The following is a 23,215-nucleotide window of genomic DNA, read 5'->3' as shown; positions in this document are numbered from 1 at the left end:
ACATTTATTTATTATTTCAGTTTCTGTGGTCAGGGATCTGAAAGTGGCTTAGTTGAGTGGCTCTGGCTTAAGGTCTCATGTGGTCACAGTCAGGATTTCAATTGGGGCTACAGCTACCTGAAGGTCCAAGTGGGGCTGGAGGATCCTCTTCCAAGGTGACTTACTCATGTCTCTGGCAAGTTGTATTGGCTGCTGACGGGAGGCCTGTTTCTTGCCACATAAACCTCTTCCTTAGGGCTGCTTGAGTGTCTCCATACGATGGCTGCCTGGGCTCCGGTGGAGGAATGGCGGCTCAGGAAGCACCGGAGACACACAGGAAGAGACTGAGTTTCGTGGTCTCAGGGTGAGGGCATGAGAAACAGCTGCCATTGTCTCTGAGCCGAGCTCTCCTCCTTGCCCCCACCAGCAGCCAGCAGGCTGGCGCCATCCCTCCCTCCCCACCTTCAAAAATCCATTTAAACTGTGCAATTGCTTCCACCTACACTTCATTTGGAAGCAATTAATCTACAATGTAATGACATGCTAAAGGCAAATATTGAGAATTTAATGGTATTGTATAAGTGCTTTCCAATGAATATGCTCATGGACTGATAGCGGTTATTTGGCAGTACCTATGAAAAGAAATTTCAGACATTTTCAAAGATAAAATGCATAAAGTCGATTAAAAATCAGCATCAACAGATGAGCATTTACTGTTGATTTTGATAGGGAACACTAACTTTGAACTTCAGTTAAGGAAAATGTTATTCCCCCAAATGAATTATATTTCCTCTAAGACAGTATTACCAAAAAAATTGTATCGATTATTATATTTTGAAATTCATCAACGCAAATTTTGTGGACTTTTTTTTTCTCTCTTGTTATATAAATACCTACATACTAGCCTCGATTTTATCTCTTGGATTACGAAGTCTAAAATATTTATTACCTGGCTCTTCACAGAAAAAGTTTGCCAAAGCTGGTCATAAAATGACTGTGAGGATTAAATAAAATAATCCTTGTGAAAGAGGTTAGTAGCAACCTGTATGTAGTAAGCACTCATTTTTTTCTTTATCCATCATCTATTTTGTGTATATAGTTTCTATATTTTTATTATACATAAGAAAAAATTTAAATGCATTATTTACGTGCAAAAATATTTATCCACATCTTGGATGAGGACTATCTTTAGGTTATGTTCTTAGAGGCAGATCGATTTCAAATTGAAGTAAACCTTTAAAGAGAACTTATTTTGTCTTACCATATTACTCTTATCTGTCCAGGCGACTGGATAATTTTAAAAAGAGACTACAATTCCTGCCCTTGCCTTCCTGGAATACTCCATTTTTGGATTTAGATTCCAGAGAGATAGCCTATCTGTGAAGTTCATTCGTTCACCTAACAGGCATTCATTAAATATCCACTTTTGGGCACTTACTAGGTACAAATATAAACTGAGACATGTCATCGGCCCTCAGGGAGCTTCAATGTGCTAGGAGAGATAACACACAGATTACACTGCTATCCTTGGAACTAGGTGTGAAGTCTCACCCCCAATACATGAACATATTATGAAAAAGGAGGCTCCAAGGAAAGGAAAACTGAAGTATTGTTATAGATGAAAGGTAGATAGAATATCAGCTATTATCACACTTTTCCAGCTCTGAGTCAATACAGTTCATTTTTTTCTTAACCTGGTTAAAATGGATGTCTCCTTTGCAATGTAAAGAACTTTGACCAATCTAGATAGCAGAAAATGAGGAGAAGCAACTTAGTTAAAAGTACTAGGTTATGTACAGACACGGTAGCAAAAAAGAGCAGCAACCACTGAGGGAATCATGAGTAAGGAAGAAGGCTGGTTGGTCATCTTTTGTAAAGTCTTAAAAGTCTGTTTATGGAGTGTGCCATTTTTTAGAGTCGCATTGCTTCAGTTACTCTCAGGTCTTTGGGAAGCTGAAGGCCATTATTTTTCTCCTCTGATTTAGAAGCAGTGTATTTTGAAGTAGGACTGCCTTCAGATATTCCAGTGAAATAAGTGAAGTAAACCATTACTTTTTAAAAACATTATTAGCATACTTAATAATTGCACCTACCTGTACTCATCAGGGGATGTCCCTAATGCTTTCATTAGTAGTAATGCCAGCCTTGATCCTCAGTGGCTAGGGCATCTGCAGCTGCATGCTTGCCTCCCTTCTCCCGCCCACTCGGCAAAGACGTTGATGGGTACCAGTCATCCAGTTGAATAAAGATGGGGTTGAACCTTGTCAAGCCACGAGTGAGGAAAGCAACCAATTTGCTTAACTAATAATATTTTGAAAACTTACTAAATTCTGCCATGCTATATAAAAATCCATTTCTAACAACTAAAGTGGTGAGGGAGCAAATGGAGCTTTTTAAGTAGGCAGCATTTCTAATTATTTTTATAAAACTGAAGTTCCTCAGGAAGATAGGTAGTATGCAGACTTTGGACAAATTATGGACAAATAAATTTGTGAAACACTGGTTAAAATGAAGTTAAAATTCAAAAATTTTCCCCCCTAAAGGAATTATCAGAACTTTTAACGTTATTACAAATTGATTCCCTAAGGTGGTGATAAAATACGCATCGCTTTCAAATTTATTGACATCTTGTCTTTTTTCAAAGGAGCATCTTGTATTTCTAGTGGAGGTTCTGTGGAATATACTATGGGAAACATTGGAGTGAGTAGTAATTAAGTGATCAGAAACATGCTTTAGGCTCCTTAGTCTGGAGGCTATATGTACATTTATGATGTAGAGAGAGGCAAAGAAAACAGGCTAAATGCCCAGGTAAATACAGTCCAGGTGATGAAAGTGATTATAGAAACATAAGATAAAGACACTTTGAAGATAAAATGGGCAGGACTTTGAAATTGAATGGATATAGGCAATGAGCACAGGTAACAGATGGTATGGCGTCATAGGTTTTCAAACTTACACATTCAGTAGGCTAGGAAATGAATACTTTTGATGGAAACTAGAAAGAAAAAGCTTCACCTGAGTGGGATCTGAATAGATCACCAAAGAGATGAAAGACAATTAATTTTGCTTGCCAAGCAGTTGAGCCTTTGACCATTAAAAGTCTACTTATTCCTCCCGTCTGCAAGACTTTCCACCCTCCCTTCCTTTTTCCTCCTAAGTTAGCACTCTTAGAGTTAGGCTTGCCACTAAATGTGCCTACTGAGGGAAACACTTTTGTTGGCGTTTTTTTTCTATACTCCAAATGGGCATTCTTTTTAAGAGTTTTAGTGCTGATGCGTAGAGGAAGTAAATATTCTAATAGGACTCCACTTGAACACATGCTGGGCAGTTGCTTAGTATGATATAATAAATAAGGGACAATAAAAACAAATAAGAATTTACAATGGCTTTTTAAAAACTTATAGAAGTATTTATTTTTTGGAATAATTTTTGTATTATGCTTAGAAAATTCATCTTTTAGAATGACATGCTATATTTAGCCACTGATGTTAAGTAAAAATTCATTTTGTACATTAACATACAGATATTTTAATAACATGGACTGCTTTTGAGAATACTTAAGTTATCCCTGCTTCAGGTAATTTGACTGAAAGAGGTTTCTGTTTGCTCTTGCTTCCACAATATAGACTTTGAGAATCTAGGAACACATTGTAACTTGGACCCTAGTGCAGATGTTAAGAACAAGAATTTAGATATTCATTACCTTGGATTTAAAACGATGGAGCATTTATGTAAATCAGGTTCTCTTCTTGTCAAAACAGTAATTTTCTTTTTTACACCATTTTCTTTTTTTCTGGCACATATACACTATTATTCAATCAAAGCCCTGATGACTCCATGCCAGGAAAGAAACAAAGTTACTCCTAATGGGTCCTCCCCTCCTCTTGTGCACTTTTATGCCAGACTTTTGTTGCTTCATTGACGAATCTCAGCCTCCTTTCTCTGAAGTTAAGGAATTTACTTTAAAGGCATATTTAATACTGTATCCTCTCCTAGGGTTATATAATCCAACCAATTTGCCTGGGACAGCCCTTTGTATGCCTGTCGCCCCAGTTTGATGACAACCTCTTCCACTCGCAGGTGTCCTGGCTTGCACGGTAAATATGGTTATCCTATATATTATACTTCATTTTTCTCTTCTCATCCCCCAGTTTTCCATTTCCTATTTGAATCATTTATTTTTTAATGGATAGAATCATAGGATAAATGGGAAAAAATCAAAGAAGTCAGCGAATCCTATTTCATACTTGACAGGATTTAGTCTCTATCTGAACTTTGGGCCGTTAATTCATTACTTTGTGAGGTGGTATTTTCCACTATTAGGCATCTCTTAAGTTTTATGAAAATCCTTACGTTCAGCCTTAATTTTATTCTTTCCCTAAAACTCTTAGCATATAGGTTTGGGATTCCTTTCTCAACCATGGGTTATTGCAATGCCCAGCCTAAAGGCATCCATCGTATATTATTATGAATTAACATTTTTTTAGATATCTAAAATAGTATTAGTTATATATTATCCTTGGGAGAATTGAGAAAATAGTAAATCCTATTTGGGTTGCATGGTTCAAATGAGGAACTTGGGCTTGAAGGGCTGCATAGTTCTATCATTTACTAGCTGCATAACTTTGGAAAGTTTACTTTTTGTGCCTTAGTTTCTCAGCAGAAAAAAAAAAAAGTAAAGAAAGTATAATACCTCTCTTATGGGATGTTGTGAGAATTAAATAACATATATAAAGCTCCATAAAAGCAGAGACCCTATCTATCTTGTTCACAACTTTATTCTAAGTGCTTAGCACAAGTAGTAGCAGACACAGAATAAATTCTCAATATCTGAATAAACACCAAATTAAAAGCCCTTAGCACATTGCCTTGCACATAGCACTCAATAAAAGAGAGCTATTATTCTTTCAAACACTTTTCCTATGACCCATTTTAATTATTCTTATGGAAGTTCCCTGGTTTATCAACATTCTTAAGATGTAGTTCCAACAATTCAGTTCTGTATGGTGTGTGGTAATTGTGCTGTCTGAACATAATTTAAGATGAGTCCACTGGGAAAAAGCTAGTCTACTTGCTTACATAAAGAACTGGCACTTCCAACCCCACTAACTTTTTTCCAATACCATGCTTTAAATCTTGGGAAACGTATTGTTAGAAAAAAAAAATTAGCCAATAAGGAGTGATCAGTCAGGTTAGAGAACCAAGATACTGCAGTATTATGGAAAGCCATTACTACCGGTGCTTATTATCACTGCACCTAATGAACAGTCCAGTGTGGTGATTACCTATTAATTAGCCTCTCCATCTAGAATATACACCATGATCTCCATGGCAGGATTGTGCCAAGTTCATCCACAGTGCTTACCACAGAGATCTTCATATATTGTTGAATGGTGAGTAAGTAGAGACAAACCAGAAAGTCCAAGGAAGATGCTAAAGTAAATAGATGAACAGCTTCCGAAAAGACTGTAAGATCACTGTTTCCAATTTTTGTTAATTTACGGACAACAGATTCTGATTAAGGAAGCTGGGATTGAATGTAAATCATAAAATGACAAAAGTATAAAAATTTGGAGCCTTTGGCAAAAAAAGAAATGTAAATTTAATAATTTGAAAGAGTAGCAAGGTTTAGGTTTTTGCTTTTGTCTTCAGTATGGCTGAGACTGAAGTTTTTAGATATTACCGAAGAAAAGGTGAAGGAGGGAGATGAAAGAGGGTAAATGTTAAGGATAAGCTAATAGGATCACTGGGCCACAAGGGAAAGATAAACCAAGATAATAATTTGAAGCATTTCACAAACACAAGTAAAGGTAAAGGGAATAATCTAAGACAGGCAGTTAATGAAGCTCAATTACAAGTCTCAAAGTAGGAGAATCTGCCAGGGAAGGGAAGTAAGTCTTATGGAAAGAAGAGAAATTTCGGATCCCTTGTTTGAATGAAGTTCATAAAGTGTGAATAAAGGGATTGTTGACCTCTGGGAAGGGTGGTCCCATCAGCTCAGTTTTGCAACTAAGAAAAAAAAATCTCTTCTACTTCCTTCCTGATCTAATCATTCTGGCCGCTTAAAACCATCTGAGTTGAGCAACAGTAAACTGTTTCTTTGTGCTAGGCTATATTAACAAGCCTCCTCTGTATTTTTATATTAAAATGAAAACACATCTCTCTAAAAATTAAAGATTGCGGTTGCACCATGAAAGGATTTTAGAGAGGCCTTGTTCACAAGCTAATCAAGGGGCGGAGGGAGGAATTCGTTTTAAGACGAAAGACCGCCTGCTGCGATAACACCTCCAAATGCAATCAGACGCTGTTGCAGCACGCTTCTTAGGAGATCGAGTTTAACCCCAGGGGTCGGGTAAGGTGAGAATCTTGACTGACGGCTTCTGTTCCGCCCATCAAGGTCCCTTCCCTTTATAAAGCGCGTTGGGCCCCAGGCCCCACCAGTCGCCCGACGGTTTTCCGTACGAATGCCGGGCCGCACAGCCTGCCGAAGAGTATATCCTGGATGAATCGCCTCGGGTCTGGTAACGAGAAAGCTGTCTCCGGAGACCATCACCAATGCTAAGGCCGACGGGCTGAGGTCGCCACGGGAAGAGCGGTAGGCCACTCTGTTTCCTTGATCGCCAGCGGACATGGACACATAGTTTAGGACCATCTTCAAACCCTGCCTTTTGTGTTTGTTACGTCTCTCGGTCAAGGCAGGCCCTCCGCTGCTCCACAGATCAAGCCAGACCGTCTCGGACACGGAGATCGAACACACCTCAACCCATAACTAAAGCGGCGGCAGGCCGCCTTTAACAAACGGCTCTCTTCGCGAGCATGCGCAGTCCGTCAGCGCACGTCGACGCCGGCCGAGAGCGAGCGTGATTGACGTTTACGTCGGTGACGCCTAGGAGCGCGGAGACGTGTGTTTCCCGAGAGTGCGCAGTGGGTGCCTCGGCGACGACCCTACGGCCTTTTGAGGGAGGGTCGACGCTGAGATGGGGGCGGCGGCAGCCGAAGCGGATCGGACTCTCTTTGTCGGCAACCTTGAAACTAAAGTGACGGAGGAACTCCTTTTCGAGCTTTTCCACCAGGTAACCGGCTGGGATTAGCCTTTTCCTTTCATTTTCCGCTCGCGAAGGTCCCGGCCCAACGGCCATCCCCGATTTTTTCGCACAAGCTTGGCTGTTGGTCTGGGCACCCGACAGGTGAGCCGGATGGGGCTGGAGGTCACGCTTAGAAAGGTGTTTGCTTGGTGTCATTTTATTATCAAAGAACCCTAGTTCACGCGAAAGTGAGGATTAAAGGTGTTGGAGGGATCCTCAATGAAGCATTTCCAAGGTAACGATTCAGGAGCCCTAAAGGGACATAATACATGTGGGTTCTTCCTTGAGCAGTGTTTTTAAAATTTAAAAATATTAATTACAGTTGAAATACAATATTATGCTAGTTTCAGGTGTACAATTTAGTGATGAGACATTTATATAGAGTAGCGTTTTTCCTATTTCTCCTTTTCTTATCTTCCCCTTAGGACACTTTGTCTTTGGTTTATATGACTAACAAATTACGTTACCGTTTCTTTGTCATTATTTGTTTTCCACTTAAATTTCTTATAAAATTGCAGCATTGAAATACTTAAAATAGACTCAAATACTCCGTAGAAAAGCAGCACTGTGGCAGGCGTTTCTACGTTAAAATGCGTTAAAAATTCAAAGTATTTCAAAAATTCCCTCTAGTTCCATGCTCCAGCTGGTGCTGTTTGATTAATCGAAACAAAAGTCAATTTTTGTTCAAGAAGACCACTTTGTCTTGCCCTTGATAAACGTTAATTTCCGTGAAGTGGGAAAAAGACGGATATTGGTAAACTCGTTAGTCATAAAGTGCTGAGAAATGTAATTTACTGTTTCTAGTTCCTTATGGGCTCCCTTTCCCCAAATTAATCTGATCTTCAGTTATATCTGTAGGATCTTTATTCTGAGATGGAAATCTGTAATTCTTAAGAGTTCCTGATTATGTTTCTGTTCTTAAACTTTATAAAGCTCGAGTATTTTCCTGAAATTGCCTTATTTAAATTGTAAACTTTTTTGTCTATAGGCTGGGCCAGTAATAAAAGTGAAAATTCCAAAAGATAAGGATGGTAAACCAAAGCAGTTTGCATTTGTGAATTTCAAACATGAAGTATCTGTTCCTTATGCAATGAATCTACTTAATGGAATCAAACTTTTTGGAAGGCCCATCAAAATTCAGTTTAGATCAGGTAACTTCAAGGATATTTCGGGAGAGGGATTATTTGCTGCTTAATTTTTTTATTTTTAGTTTTATTCAGTTTAAATTTTTTTTTTTTTTTGGATGAAAATACTGGAAGCTTTTTGAATAGTAAATAGTATCCCTGAAAATGGGTAACATTGACAACGTAGATTTTGACAGTCATAATTTTAAAACTGATTTGAAAATTTCAGATTGGGTTAATGAAAAGAACAAACTTCATTGTTAGAAAGACTTGGGGTTGGGTCCATTCTGTGAAAGGAGCAAGCAAGCATTATTTTCTGAAAATACTTTTCTTGGCTGCTTTGTAATTTACTTTTACAAATTTTCATTCTTGATCATGGGAGGGTAAAACTTTTCATGTATCCAGCCATAAATGTTGTGTGAGGATCAGAATATTGTGGCCAGAGTGGATATTTACACATTGGATGTTACCTTTGGGACCATTTGTTTCGGATATATCTGCTATTAAACACTTAGAATTTTTGAAACTGTAAAGCAGTCTACTAAAATTTGAGGTTTTCTCTTTTAGCCTTTTTGTAATGATTTGTGGTGAGGGATATAATTTCAAATTAAATTTTCTATCAAGAAGAATTTCACAAATTATTTCATTATAGGAAGTAGCCATGCCTCACAGGATGTTAGTTTGTCATATCCCCAGCATCATGTTGGAAATTCAAGCCCTACCTCTACGTCTCCTAGCAGGTAATGTTCCTTACCTATTGTTAAAATTATTTATCAGGATTTTTTTAGGTAGTGATTTTAGAATATATAACGAGTGATTGTTTTTCTTCTTTATGCTCCTTTATTATTTGCTGTGTTGGATTATAGTTATGTATGTATCTATTTTAAGGAGACTATAGATATACACATTACATACAGTTCCCTTAAAATAGATACATATATAAACTATATTCATTTGTAAAGACAAACCCACACCCACATATACATGTATATAACTGAAACAAAATTTCTCAAAACTACCCTTTTACTTGGAAGCCTCAATTTTCCATTTTATTTTATCTTTTAAAAATTCAAGTTAGTTTTATGACCACTGATTTGTTGTTACTTGAAGTTTAAAAATACCTATTAGTAAACAGAATATTGGACTGAGTTCTGTAGAATTGGATTCCAGGTCTGCCTCTACCAATTGTGTAATCTCAAACTAGTCTGATTTCTCTGGTCCTCTCCTTCCATTTGTAAAGAAAAGAAGTTGAATCGAATGATCTTTAAAATCCCTTCCAGCTCTTGAAAATTAGAAAAGTTACTATGTTTATATTAAGTAATTTAATTTACTCTCAGGCGGGGGGCGGGGGGGTAGGTTGACATTTTACCAGGAACAGTTTTTTCCTAGTGTATCTATAGAGATATTTTATCAATCATAATGGGCTTCATTCAGGAGTTAACAGATACCTGTCATGTGTCAGGTTTTTACCAAGTTTTTTGCATTTATGATCTCATTTACTCCTCACAGTAGTCTTATGAGGTAGGGATTATTATGATCTCTTCCTTGTGTATGACGAAAATGAGGATTGGAGGTTAACTTGCTCAGATCAGAACTGCTCATAAGCAGTGGGCTGGGATGCAAACCCAGGCAGGGAGATCAAGCCTAGTCACTGTGATATACAGCCTTGAAGTCTAGACGAGGACACACATATTTTTTCTGATTACCTATTTAATTACTACAGTAAATTCTCTAAAGGAGTGGAAAGTGCTTGGAGAAAGTTTTAACAAGGAGAGATGATATAAATGAATGAGGAACTGAAAGAGGACAGTATACCTAGATCATAATGAGTGAAAAATAGAGAGTAGTGGATGATACTGGTGAAGTAGATAGAGACTGAATGATAAGTCCTTCTTATAGGCTATAATTTGAATTTTGAGATTTTACCACAAGAACTATAGTAAGATATTGAAATGTTTTCAGTACAGTAGTAATGTGAAAAATAGAGAGTAGTGGATGATACTGGTGAAGTAGATAGAGACTGAATGATAAGTCCTTCTTATAGGCTATAATTTGAATTTTGAGATTTTACCACAAGAACTATAGTAAGATATTGAAATGTTTTCAGTACAGTAGTAATAGGATTAGGTTTATATTTGAAAGAGTTGTTTGGTTGCAATGGGAGAATGGATTGGAGGGACAAGGATGAAAATAAAAAACCAATTAGGAAGCTATTGATAGCAAGATATTGGTATTATTAGTAGCAAGATAGCAGAGAAGTTACTGGGGTGAGGTTGATGGTTTGGTTTAGGGTGGTGTCAAGAGCTAGAGAGAAGTGGATGGATATGAAACAGTATTGGAAGGTGAAATTATAAGAAAGTAAGAGTATAAAAAAATAGACCCTCTTACCATTCTTTCTTGCCAGCTGAAATTGTGTTTAAATACTACTCATTATAGATGGAATTTGAAGCATCTCCAGCCACTTTTATAGAACCTTTAAAGGTATCTTAGATGGACAAAAAAATAGCTTTTACCTCCCACCCCCACCTCCATTAGAATTTCTTGGGGGAAAATATGCAACTAAGTACTTTAATGCAAAGCTAGAGTATACATTATTTTTATACTCTTGTTAAAAGTAAAATTACACTTTTTACCCTCTTAGCATACAGATAATGTAACTGATTTAAGAAAACTCAAAAAGATCTAAACTATAAGACATCAATTTTAATTTGATTCCAAAAGCATAAAATTAATTTATAACATTTTCTAAATTGAGTTTTTCTGTAGAGCAAGTTGCCTGTTTAGGAAGTGAAGAATAAGGAATAATTCCTTAAAATTAATACTCTATTTATGTTACGGAACTCCCCAAAACCTTTTCCTCTCTCTTGTCTTAGTATATGTCTACCTAGTTGCTCAAGCTAAAAATGTAGATTCTATTTTTTATTTCTTTTGTTTTCCTAACTGTCCTATCTATTGATAAAATCCTTTCATTTTAGTTCTCAGTCTAGGCCTTTCCACTAGCCCAGTGATTGACAATTTTTTTCCTATAAAGGACTGGATAGTTAATATTTTAGACTTTGCAGGCCATACAGTTTTTCTCTGCCATTGTGGTACTACATAAATAATATAAAAACAAAACATCATAGCTGTGTTCCAGTAAAACTTTGTTTACAAAAACGATCTGGCCCACAGACTATAGTTTGCTTGCCCCTACGTTAGTCCTTCCTTCAGCTGAAATGTTTTTTTCTTCCTAGTAACCTTTATATTCAACTCTGACTTCAAATGTCTCTTTAGAAAGGCCATCCCTGACCAACCAAGCTAAAATAGAACCCCCTATCTCTCTTACCTCTACTTGCTATTTAGTCATTCAGTATATCACTTATAACCATGTGAAGTCTCATTGTCTGAATCCTTACTGCAGCTTCATGAGAGCAGATGATAATCTTGTCTTGTTCCTACCTTTGAGAGCTGTGTCTTGCTCATGATTGGTATGTAAATAGTTTTGAATAAATGATTATATATTGGTTTTCTTATTTTTTTGCAGGTATGAAAGGACTGTGGATAATGTGACTTCATCAGCACAGATAATTCAGAGATCTTTTTCTTCTCCAGAAAATTTTCAGAGACAAGCAGTGGTAGGCTGATTTTTCAACTTGAGTTACTAAAAACAAAAAACATAGTTAAAATGTTCAGATGATTCTTAAATTAACTTCTGAAATTTTAGTTAGACTAGTATGATCTTTGCAGACTGATCACTAAGTTTTCACTGGCCCAAAATATATATTTAAAGATCAAAGATAGAAGAACTGCATTTAACATTTGTATTTTTCTTCAGCCATTGTTGGTGTGTATGTGTTTCAAATTTGTTTTCCTTCCAGTTGCCAAGTCCTTCTTTTTTTTTTTCTCTTTCATTCCTTTCTTTTCTTCATCCAAATCACAGTCTTGGCTTCTGGTCCCTAGGCTTTTGAATTTGACAGGTCTACAAAATAAAAATATAAAAGGAAAATATAGTAAAATTGAGAGACCAATACAAAGGGATGCTAACTTTATACATATTACTTATTTTTGTCTCATTTTGCTGTAGGCCAAAGTCAGAATTCTCTAGCTTCCTTATTAGGCATTTTATCGTCTGATTCCAATAAATCTTATTAGCCTTACTGTCCATTCACTACTTATGAGATCTGTAACCTGTTTCAGCCAGAATTTACTTGCTATTCTATGAACCCATTATATGTTTTCCTTTTATTTTTGTTTGTGCAAGTTCCTTGGCATACTACTCCCTTAAAATATTTTCCTTAAAGTATCGCATTCATGCTTTTAATATTCTGGTCATATGCTACCTTATGATACTGAGCTCATGGCTCTTTATGTGTTTATCACACAGTGATTCACAATGTAGTCATTTTGTATGACTTCCATCTTAGTTGTATTCTTTACGGCAAAGTAGTCTGTACAGATATCTTATAGGTGTACATTGGAATGAATGATGCTGTCATACTGCTTTTAGTTATGTTTAACTTAAGATCCATCCAGGCAAGTGATTTTGCTTTTTCATTGTTACGTGTTTGGTTATAGTGATCAGATATCTATTGGCTTTGATAGCTAGAAATATCAGTGCAGTTAACATTTCCTTTTTCTCTTCCCTCAGATGAACAATGTTTTGAGGCAGATGTCATATGGTGGGAAGTATGGTTCTCCTCATCTCGACCAATCAGGATATTCCCCATCGGTTCAGTCACATAATCATACTTTTAACCAGTCTTCAAGCTCCCAGTGGCGCCAAGATACACCATCACAGCGTAAAGTCAGACAGAATTCTTATCCCTACGTAGCAGATAGACATTATAGCCGTGAACAGCGTTACACTGATCACGGGTCGGACCATCATTATAGAGGAAGCAGAGAAGATTTCTATGAAGATAGGAATCATGATGGCTGGAGCCATGACTATGATAACAGAAGAGACAGTAGTAGAGCTGGAAAATGGCACTCAGCTCGACACTAACAAGTGTTCAAAGGACATCGTTCTTATGGGGTCATTCCAGGCCGTTTTGGCTAAGTTGGTCTGGGAATGTTGTGTTAAAACTGTGGAGCAACTTTACAAGTTGACACATTTCTTTATAAAATTTTTAAAACCTATAGCTACAGTCTAATACAGAAATGAGAATTGTGGTTCTAGTTTTTACATGAATAACCTTTCACCTCAGGGTTTTATGGAGAGGAAAGGGTTTTATACATAAAGTGCTATAATTCTTAATTGTTTTAGGCAATTAAGGAAGGGATGTATTATATGGATTGGTTGTATTATAAAACAAATATTTTCATTATCTGTTATCTTTTTGTATTGCAAGAACCTGCTTGTTAGTAAATCAGATTTTGGTGTATATAAGAAAATATTCAGGTTGATAGTCTGAAGTGACTATCAGTATTTTGTTAATAAATTAGAAGATGTAATTTTAGTGATTTAACATTTTATTCGAGAAAGTTTATTGGTAAAGTTTGGGGATGAATCATATTAACTTCTTAGGGAACTTAAGTGTAAGTTCTGTGACATGCTCTTTCGAATTTTACCCTAAGTGGGCAGACAAGTATAAATCTGCACATGCTTTTTCATTCTAAAATTTTAGCATTTTCTCATTAAATCATGTTTGGTGTATGACTGAAGTCACTCAGGAAATTAAGTATCTCTAATACAGTGTTAGTGTAAATCTTTTTTAGGAAGAATAAAAATGTAAATGCAGTCAGATAAAATGGTAAAATGTTTTATTGAAAGTATACTTATTTGGGAAAAGGTTCACAGAACTTTGAAGTGCTGCCTCTATCACTCAGACTTTAAAATTTGACCATTTTCAAAGTGCCCAGGGCGTTTGTAGAAGGACGCATTTTATTTTTTGTGTGAACCTTTGAAAGAGTTTAGTCTTAAACACTTTCTGATTTAAAAAATTTTAAATCTTGTTAACAAAACTTTTATGTATTGAGATATTGTTTCCCTTTCCTTGTAGAACTGGTTTATAATTCATTCCTTGAAATATTTGGATCTTTTTAAATATTAACTTACAGCATTTGTATTATGATACTTTTTAATATATTGAAAACAAAAAAGAGGGATGTGTCTAATTTTTTGATGTCACCTTAGAGACACTGTACACAAAAAGTTAGCAACATACTTTTTAATTCAGTAATTGCCTAGCGTTAATGTCAGTTCTTTAGAGCATCTTGAAATATACTGTTTCTACATGTTGAACTAAATATTTTAGAATCAGACTTTCAGTGACACAGATTATATTCCAAGCACTGTAAACTAATTTAATCTCCCTGGTCAATAGCAGTTTATGTACATTCAGGTTTTCTCTGTTTCTAATGAATGCCATTTTTTCGTGTGTGTCTAGGTAAATGGATCTGGCCAACTACTTAGCATAGAGAGCATTAAGATCTAAAGTTTGCTTAAGCAGTTTAATAGAAGGATTTGTTTCTAGTGAGCCTGGTATTTTCAGGTGTCTTATGAAAATTATTCAGTAGCAAGTGTAGATAATAACAAAGGTCAGTATACTGCTTCATTGCCGTTTATCTGTGGGTCAGATCCTACTGATTCACAGGTGATCCTGGTTCAGAATAATCTTTTTCTTTTTTTAATGGCTTTTGGGGCACCCCTGTGAGGTTCCAATCAATCTTTCACTTTCATCTCACTTATTAACTAAACTAAATGTACTGTGTATAGGAGTAGAGCAAGACAGCCTCAAATAATTGAATATAGTTAGAGAATTCACCTAGATATTAATAGCTACAGGAGTAGAACAGAGGAGATTGTGGGAGGGTAGTTCCCCAGAGTATGTTCATGAAATGGTACGTTCACATGATGTTCTGCAAAGTAAGGGTTCTGTAATTGAATGTTTGGTAAACATGTACTAACCCTGATGTTCTGAGAATGACAACACCATAAAACTGCTGACAAGTACGACAGTAAAGAAATTGTTTATACTTAACCTTGTATTTTCCAATTTTACCTGATTCTTTTACCCTTTTATCCATAACACGTATTAAGACCGACCGCCCCTCTCCCCAAAGAATCTTTGGTGACGACTCCATCCAATCAATCATAAACTTTTTATACCACTTTCTCATTATGTTGTTCAGGCCCATGTTCTCTGTATCAATTGCCACCATCTTAGAATGGGTAATTATCTCAACAGGATTATTCCATCTGCACTCTGATGTTTAAAAAGTACCAGTTTATTCTTACAGTGCCCTGTATTTCTCTTGTCATAGCCTTTAAACTGTATTTTAATTATTTGTTTTTCTCTAGAGTGCTTTATGAAGGCAGAGACCATATCTGTTCACCACTATTTCACTGTATCCAGTGCCTGGCATATATATAATAGTTGGTAAATTTTTAATGAATGAGCAAAGGAAGATTTATCAAATTGAACAGATTTCCTAACCCCGAACCATTATTGTATCCTATTATTAAAATGATGTATCACAGTAAATTGTGCCTTTGATACACTCGAGAATTCTATTTTTCAAAAATTTAAGTTTTGGATCTATATTCATGAGGTTTTTATTTTTAAAATATCTTAGTGATTTCAGAATTATGATTCTGCTAGTATAAGCCCCATACTGCATTGTTTTTTTTGTTGTGAAAGCAGTCTCTTTTAAGAGAATTTAAATTAAATCTTATATATTTTTCCAGTAGTTAACCGTTTCTGCAGCTTTCCTATTATGTAGATCCACTTATCTGGTATTCTGTTTGAGGAACTTTTGATACTTTCTGTTTATTTTGTTCTTTAGATTCCACATGTACATGAAATGTGATATTTGTCTTTCTCTGACATTTCATTCAGCACAATCCTCCCTAGGTCCACCAAGGCTATATCTTTTTCTATCCCCTTCCTTTAAGTCTGTCTTTGAAGTGAGTCTCTTGTAGGCAGCATATGTAGGGGTCTTGTTTTCTTATTCATTCAGCCACTCTTATCTTTTGGTTGGAGCGCTTAATTCTTTTCTATTTGAGGTACTTGTTGATAGGAATGTAGTTATTACCATTCTTTATTCATGTTTTTGATACATGTTTTTTCTTAAGTCCCTCTAACATTTCCTGTAATACTGGCTTGGTGGTGATAAATTCCTTTAGCTTATTTTTGTCTTGGAAACTCTTATCTGTCCTTTGATTTTAAATTATATCTTTGTTGGATAAAGTATTCTTGGTTGTAGATCCTGGGTTTTCATTATGTTGACTATTTTGTGCCAAGGCCTCTTGATATTTTTTATAGCACAAGTTGGCTGGTATGAATTATTTTAGCTTTTTTATGTCTGAAACTCTTTTTCGCATTCATTTTTGAACTATAATTTTTGTCGGGTATAAAATTCTAAGTCAAAAGGTTTTTCTCTTAATACTATAAAACTGGCTCCATTACCTCTTGCTCAGAATTTTTCCTCTAAGAAATCTGTCATGTACATGTGTTACTTTTCTCTGGCTGGTTTTGAGCATTTTATGATGTGCCTTAGTGTAGTTTTCTTCATGTTCCTTTTGCTTGGGGTTCATGGATCTTCATGGGTTTAATCTGTGGGTTATCATTTTCATCAAATCTGGAGAATTTTGGCTATTACTCAAAAAAAATTTTTGTTGCTATTTTCCTTTTTAGAAACTCTGACTACACTTATGTGTGAGGCTGATTGATGTTGTCCCATAACTTGTTGATGTGCTGTTTATTTTTAAAATTATTTTTTCTGTTTCATTTTGGATAGTTTTATTGCAGTCTTCAAGTCCACCAATCTTTTTTTCTGCAGTGTCTAATCAACAATTCCAATATAATCTTTATTTTAGACATTGTAGTTTTTCTCTAGAAGTTTAATTTGGATCTCTATTTCCTTTTTTCAGTTTTATTGTGGTACAGTTGACAAAACAGATATTGAAAGTATATAACATGATGATTTGATATACATATACGTCATCAGAATTCCCCTCATTGAGTTAAAAAACACATGATTTGGATTTTTTTTTAATATCTTCACTGTCTTCTCTTAAATATTTGAACATATGGATTAAATTTATAGTACTTTTAATGTTCTTGTCTACTAATTATTTTTCAGTTCTGGGTTGGCTACTGGTTCACTCTTAGCATTGGATGTGTTTTCCTGCTGCTTTGCATGTCTTGGATGCTAGGCATTATGAATTTTATGTTATAGGATGCTTGATAATTTGTATTTTTATAAATATTCTTGCGCTTTGTTCTGGGACACAGTTAAGTTACTTGCAAACAGTTGTATCTCTTCAGGACTTGTTTTTAGATATGTTGGGCAGGATTTGAGAAATAACTAGGGTTAATTTCTCCACTACTGAGGTAACACTCTTGTATACTCTAGGAGCCTCATGAATTATGAAGAGTTTCAGTCTGGCTCGTGGGAACAGATACTGTTCCTGGTTCTAGATGAGTACCAAATAGTATTCCTTTCTGATTTTGGGGGGGCAATTCTTTCTCCAGCCTTGGGTACTTTCTTCAAAGCTTTATGCTGATCACTATTATAATAAACACTGGAGAAAATCTGCAGATCTCTGGGAGTTTCTCCCTGTGCAACTTAATCCTCTTCAGTAGTGTATACTGGACATTCTAGCTGCCTTGGTTTTCTTTCTCAACTCTTTCTCAACTGGACTCTTTCTCAACTCAGCGAGTTTACCCAGGCTCTGCCTGCCCTGCTCCCCTCCCCCTACAGTCCCCTCCACCCCACCACACACATAACTGCAGCCTGAAAATCCCTTTAAGGAGACAATCAGGCTCGCCTCATTTATCTCTTGTTTCTCAGGGATCACTGTCCTTTGTAACTGATGTCCATTCTCTTGCTTCATATTTTTTTTTTGGTTGTTTCATGTAGGAGGGTAAATCTAATCTTAATACTCCATCTTGACTGTAAGTGGAAGTTAATCCAAAGTTTTGTTCTGTAACGCAGTCATCATTTCAAATGGTCTATACTTTTAGGTTTGATTTTTCTCTCAAGTTATTTGGATTCTTATTCCTAATGACTTTTTTTTCTTTCTTTGATTGTGACATAAATTTTATGAAGTTGTGGACAGAGAATGTGGTCTATGTCATCACAACTTTGAGAGACAAACTACATCACTAGCTAGATGATCTCAGGATTTTTCCATGTTGCCTGGACACTAGCCAGGTTTAATCCAAGCCCAGGCACACCTCTCTAGAGGTTTCTGAGGGAATCTGGAACCACATCCATCTTTGGCTGACCCTCCTCCCCATGAGTTTCATCCTGTCCTATGTGATGTCTGCATGGTGTTTGCTGAGGGTTTCTTTTCCCAACTTTTATAATGATTCCATGGATATTTGAAAAACACTTGTTTCCTCTGTCTTTACAAAATTCTGTCTTTACAAAATTCTCTCACTTAACCAGATTTATAAATCAAAAAAGTCACAACGCAGAGCCATTTAAAAAATAAAAATATACACATTTTACTTTAATATGAATAAATATACATACATTTGCCAATATTTTGATGCAAGGCCAAGGCCTTTCCTTAAGTCCAGGAACACTGGAGTTCAGTGGGTTTTCTTGTATAAATCAATACCAGAATGCATTGTCTATGATTTCCATTTTGGGTTTCTTTATAATGGAATGCAAATGTAGAGAAATTTGCGAAGTATTCAAGTTTCTAGGATTTGTATCCAAAATTTTTTTACAGTTGTCTTGCTCACACTTAATCCGATGGTAACTTTTTATAGTGATTTATCTTTACTCAATCTTTTCAAAGTATTCAACTAGTTTTCTAGAATCGACCACTATTTTTACATTCATATTTTATTGGTTCATATTTTTTAAATTAAAAACATATTAATAACTAGCATAAGCTGGATTGGGACAACTTAACCAGCAAGAGTGAGAGTAGGTGAACATATGAGAGTAGCTTACTAGCCTCCAGCCTTACCTTCAGCAGGTCAAGGATGTTAACGTTTACAGAAAAATAGAGAACATTGGTTAATCCAACAAATCGGTTAGATTAAATGTGCTTTTAATATAGTGAATAAGGCCTGTTAATTACATTTTCAAGTCCTACATATTCTCTTACTTTTAAAAGAGGAGATATTTTAATTTGTCATTTTCTTTGAGTGTGTCTCAGTTTTTGCTTTAAATATCCTGAAGCTATGCTAGATGCAAGTATGTCATTTCCTCACCATGCACTATAACTTTTATCAGTGTAAATGTCCTTGACCCATTTTTATGCAGTTAACTTTGAATTCTATTTTGTTTTATATTGTTGTAGCTGTCAGCCCCTGAAAGATACACAGACCACCAGAAATCAGTGAGTTATAGGAAACACACTCTTTATTCAGCCAGCTGGGTCTACCAGGGGTACGCAGACCCCAAATTAAGCAGCCCTGAAATGTAGAGGTACAGGATTTTTTAAGCCCTAAATCCCATTCCTCATTCTGTCTTAAACACAAAGGTCTATTTTTCTCCTATTCACTACCTGTCAACCCACAGGTTGGGTGTGCAAGCGGGGGTACAGAAGCAGAAAGCTTATTGTTAGAATGTTATGTTCCCATGGGTGATAGTCTATGTTCCCATAGGCAATAGCCAAGCAGTAATTTTCCAGCCAGCACAATATTACTATTGTCACATTTTAATTTTGTTAATATTTGCCTACTATGTCTTTGTCTATTGGTTAATTTTTAATACTTGTATGTCCCTTGATTTTCGGAATGCCTCTTATATTCAAATATGTTTTTATATATTCCTGCTATAGTCCTTGTGTGTGTATGTTTATAAGATCAATCACCTTTTCTTTATTTTCTTCTTTCTAGAGCAGCATTTCATAACCTTGGATGCATGCTAGAATCACCTAGAAACCTTTCAAAAACAATTTAATGCCTCAACTTTATCCCAGAATCTCAGGATCTCAGAGAGTTGGTATTATTTTTTAAAAGATTCTAGTATGAAGTCAGGATGGAAAATCCTAGTATACTATTTCTAGTCCTGTAAGTGCTTCCCCTTAAATTCTCTACAATCACATTTAAATTTATAATTTTTGACCAAGGAATAGATTGAAACAGTTGTAGCCATCAAGATAAAATCAGAGAGGCAGAACTAAGTGATAGAGAATAAGGGACTTGTTATAGGGATTCAGCCTTATTCAATGGTGATTGCTGGTGGAACAATCTGTTGCCTTGCATCTGGCGTTGGGCCTGAAGTCATTATAAGTTAGCCAGGCTGGCAGCTGGGAAGGAAAGCTGAACAAGAACAAGAGCAGGGACAAACTAGAAAATGCTAGAAAAAAAAAATGGAGTCTGCACCTGTCCCTCATTACTCCACCTTAGAGGACTTGGATGACCTGAAACCTGCAGGTATAGCTGGCACCCTTGGCTATAGAACTGCACATATCTTTGGCCCAGGACTCAGAGCAGTTGGAGGGAATGTGGCAGGAGCTGGAAGAGCTGCATATTGGGTGGTGCCCCACACCAACAAGGTGAGCCAGGAGATCAGCAACAGTGTGCTTCAAGTACCATAGTGCCTGGCACCCTCCACCAATCTTCCAGAATGTAAAATACATGTATGCTGCTTCCCTTATGCTCTTCCAAATGTCAAGCAAATTTCTCCTGTGGACAACTACATTGCAATTCAGACATTAACGAGCTGGAGTTAGGCCAAACTTCACAGGTTAAGTGATTAGTCCTCTGTGAAGACTGCTCTCACTTCAGACACCAGCTGCAAGCTCAGGGACTCCCAGAACACTTAACTTCTGACCAGTTGGTCACAAATTTTGGGGTTTCCACTACCCCATCAGGTTTGATAATTCACTAGAATAACTCACAGAATCAGGAAACAGCTATACTTATGGTTGCAGTTTTATTATAGCAAAAGGATACAAACCAAAACCAGACAAACGAAGAGACCTGTAGGGCAGGATCTGGGAAGGTCTCAGGAGAATCTTCCAAGTCCTGTCCCCAAGGAATCAGGATGCACCACCCTCCTGGCACATTAACGTGTATTATCACCAGCCAGGAGGCTTATCCAGGCCTCCGGCATGTCCAGAGTTTTTGTTGTGGTTTCATTACACAAGGATGACTGCTTGAATCTTTGGCCATGTGATTCAACTGAATATCAAGCCCCCTCCCCTCCCAGGAGGTTGGACTGATATCACATTGCTTAAACTCTAATCCTCTAGTCACACAGTTGTTCTTTTCAGCATGGCAGCCCCCATCCTGAAACTATCTAGGGGCCAACCATGAATACCAAAGACGCTCTTGGGAAAGTCCAAGAATTTAGAGGTTCTCTCCCAGGAACCAGGAACAAAGGCCAGCCAAATTCTTTACAACACCAACTCTAAACGGGAACTAGATAGAGAAGAGAATTCTGGAAACCATAGTTTCATCTTAGCTAAGATGACACAGTACAAAGCCACCACAACAGTATTATATCTGACGCCCCCGCACTCTACCAAGAAAATACCTTTAGCATACTTGACCTTTCCTTGATGCTCTTCTCTCACCGCAAGCATATAGATCACCCCCAATGCTTTATCACAATCACTTGGATCTTAGTTTCAGATTGCCATAATATATTAAAATATTATCCCTTCTCGTTCTAAGGAGGTATCAACACATAACTTTATAACTATCAAGTTTTACTATATTTTATAATAATTTTTAAATTTTACACTAATACAGAAAAGCAAGATTATTTGAGAAATTTAAAGTAATATGTATAATATTTGGTTTTGGTCTTGGTATATTAAAATGTAGATGGAAATAACTTTTTTCCCAACAGCTAATATTTGTCGAGTATTTACTATATGCCAAAGATTGTGTTAAGCCACTTATGACTGTTTCACAGAAGAGAAAGTTGAGACTTACAGAATTTAGGTAACTTCTCCAAGATTACACAGTGGTAGACTTAATTCATATTCAGTCAGTCTGATTCCAGAGATCAAAGTCTCATGCTTATTTTAATTATGTGTGACAGCAGCAAAGGTAGACCAAATTGCTTTTATTACCTGATGTTTAGAATCTTTGTATTTTGTGTTAAAAATAAAAATTTATTTTTATAATTTTAGTATGATAATAGAAATGATGACAGGGGTATAACTGCTTCTGCCACAACTATAGTTGTATGTAATTTTTATTCCCAATAAATGAAAAACTAAATTGGGTAGAATTTTTATTATATTTATCTTAATAGTAGTTTTTGAAATACAAATATTTATTAATGTGCCACTTAAAAATGTGTTTATTAGTATTGCTTTAAAATGTATTCCTTAGAATAGATCATAGATTTGCATGGTTCAAAAAAAACCCTGTATAATCACTTGCCTCATAGTGATGTTTCAGTCAATGACAGACCACATATATGATGGTGGTCCAGTAAGATTGTAAAGGAGCTGAAAATTTTTCTATCGCCTCATGATGTTGTGGTCCTTTTTTTTTTTTTACACCTACAGCATCTGGTCTCCCATCCAAGTACTAACCCGGCCTGACGCTGCTTAGCTTCTGAGACCTGACAAGATCGGGTGTGTTCACGGTAGCATGGCCCTGCTAATCTTGAAGTGTAATGCATTACTCAAATGCTTGTGTTGATGCTGACCCAGTGTAGCCACTGGCTTGGGACATGAGCGCAGCTCTCTGTGCTCCCTTTAGAGACTCCAAGGACTCATCCATTCGCTCTGTCGCATAAGACTCTGCACTTCCCCTGTGTGTTGTGTTAACCTGCATGGGCACCCGACCAGTTTATCTGAGAAGGTTCCACTCAGTAAAGCTGGCACTGTGGAAAGACACAAATGTGTTCAACAGTGTTACTTAGCCACTTTTCTTGCTTGCAATGATTTATTGCTTTTTGCAGGAAGGAAAAGATACGCTAAATTTCAAGAATGAAATAGTACTGAGTTTGTAGAGTTTGCATTTAAAGCAATGCTTAAATTTAGCAGTATCACTTAATAATTTTTGTAAGCTAAAATGAGATGTGCAATAGATGAAACAGAAATTAAATTTAAGTTGTGGCATGAGTTGACTAAAATTCAAAGGTAAATGATAAACTCTGAAGAGAGTCTGA

At 36.3% G+C, this 23,215-nt stretch overlaps 2 protein-coding genes and 1 long non-coding RNA gene across 4 annotated transcripts in view; 1 reads left to right on the top strand and 2 right to left on the bottom strand.

Annotated features, from left to right (window-relative positions):
* Nucleotides 1-3,526: 3,526 nt before the first annotated feature.
* CUNH11orf71 (chromosome unknown C11orf71 homolog) lies at nt 3,527-6,767 on the bottom strand. Its single transcript, XM_023533738.1, has one exon. The coding sequence runs from the start codon at nt 6,629-6,631 to the stop codon at nt 6,233-6,235; it is 399 nt and encodes a 132-aa protein (XP_023389506.1). The 5' UTR covers nt 6,632-6,767; the 3' UTR covers nt 3,527-6,232.
* An 82-nt stretch (nt 6,768-6,849) lies between these two features.
* On the top strand, nt 6,850-15,150 carry RBM7 (RNA binding motif protein 7). 2 transcript variants are annotated; one of them, XM_011365369.2, is made up of 5 exons: nt 6,850-7,052; nt 8,053-8,215; nt 8,841-8,928; nt 11,712-11,802; nt 12,816-15,150. In XM_011365369.2, the coding sequence occupies exons 1-5, from the start codon at nt 6,957-6,959 to the stop codon at nt 13,170-13,172; spliced, it is 795 nt and encodes a 264-aa protein (XP_011363671.1). In that variant the 5' UTR covers nt 6,850-6,956; the 3' UTR covers nt 13,173-15,150. The 2 variants fall into 2 exon arrangements, with proteins under 2 accessions (XP_011363671.1, XP_011363672.1); XM_011365370.2 differs by lacking the exon at nt 6,850-7,052 and adding an exon at nt 7,076-7,166.
* Nucleotides 11,928-23,215, bottom strand: part of LOC111743263 — a 17,812-nt gene continuing 6,524 nt past the window's right edge. The window contains exons 2-3 of the long non-coding RNA XR_002781616.1: nt 22,751-22,927; nt 11,928-12,146 (exon numbers count right to left, since the gene is read on the bottom strand). This is a non-coding gene — a long non-coding RNA (uncharacterized LOC111743263). The remainder of the gene's footprint in view (nt 12,147-22,750; nt 22,928-23,215) is intronic.

Source organism: Pteropus vampyrus, unplaced genomic scaffold, assembly GCF_000151845.1.
Source record: "Pteropus vampyrus isolate Shadow unplaced genomic scaffold, Pvam_2.0 Scaffold110, whole genome shotgun sequence".
Classification (NCBI taxonomy): Eukaryota; Metazoa; Chordata; class Mammalia; order Chiroptera; family Pteropodidae; genus Pteropus; species Pteropus vampyrus.
Note: the sequence above shows the minus strand (reverse complement) of the source record. Positions and strands in the feature narration are given on the sequence as shown.

Excerpts from the sequence above, each read along its gene's own strand:
- RBM7 (XM_011365369.2), top strand. The coding sequence starts at position 6,957 with ATGGGGGCGGCGGCAGCCGAAGCGGATCGGACTCTCTTTGTCGGCAAC. Across the intron at positions 8,216-8,840 it reads CAAAATTCAGTTTAGATCAG|GAAGTAGCCATGCCTCACAG; the intron begins GTAACTTCAAGG and ends ATTTCATTATAG. Across the intron at positions 11,803-12,815 it reads ATTTTCAGAGACAAGCAGTG|ATGAACAATGTTTTGAGGCA; the intron begins GTAGGCTGATTT and ends CTCTTCCCTCAG.
- CUNH11orf71 (XM_023533738.1), bottom strand. The coding sequence starts at position 6,631 with ATGGTCCTAAACTATGTGTCCATGTCCGCTGGCGATCAAGGAAACAGA.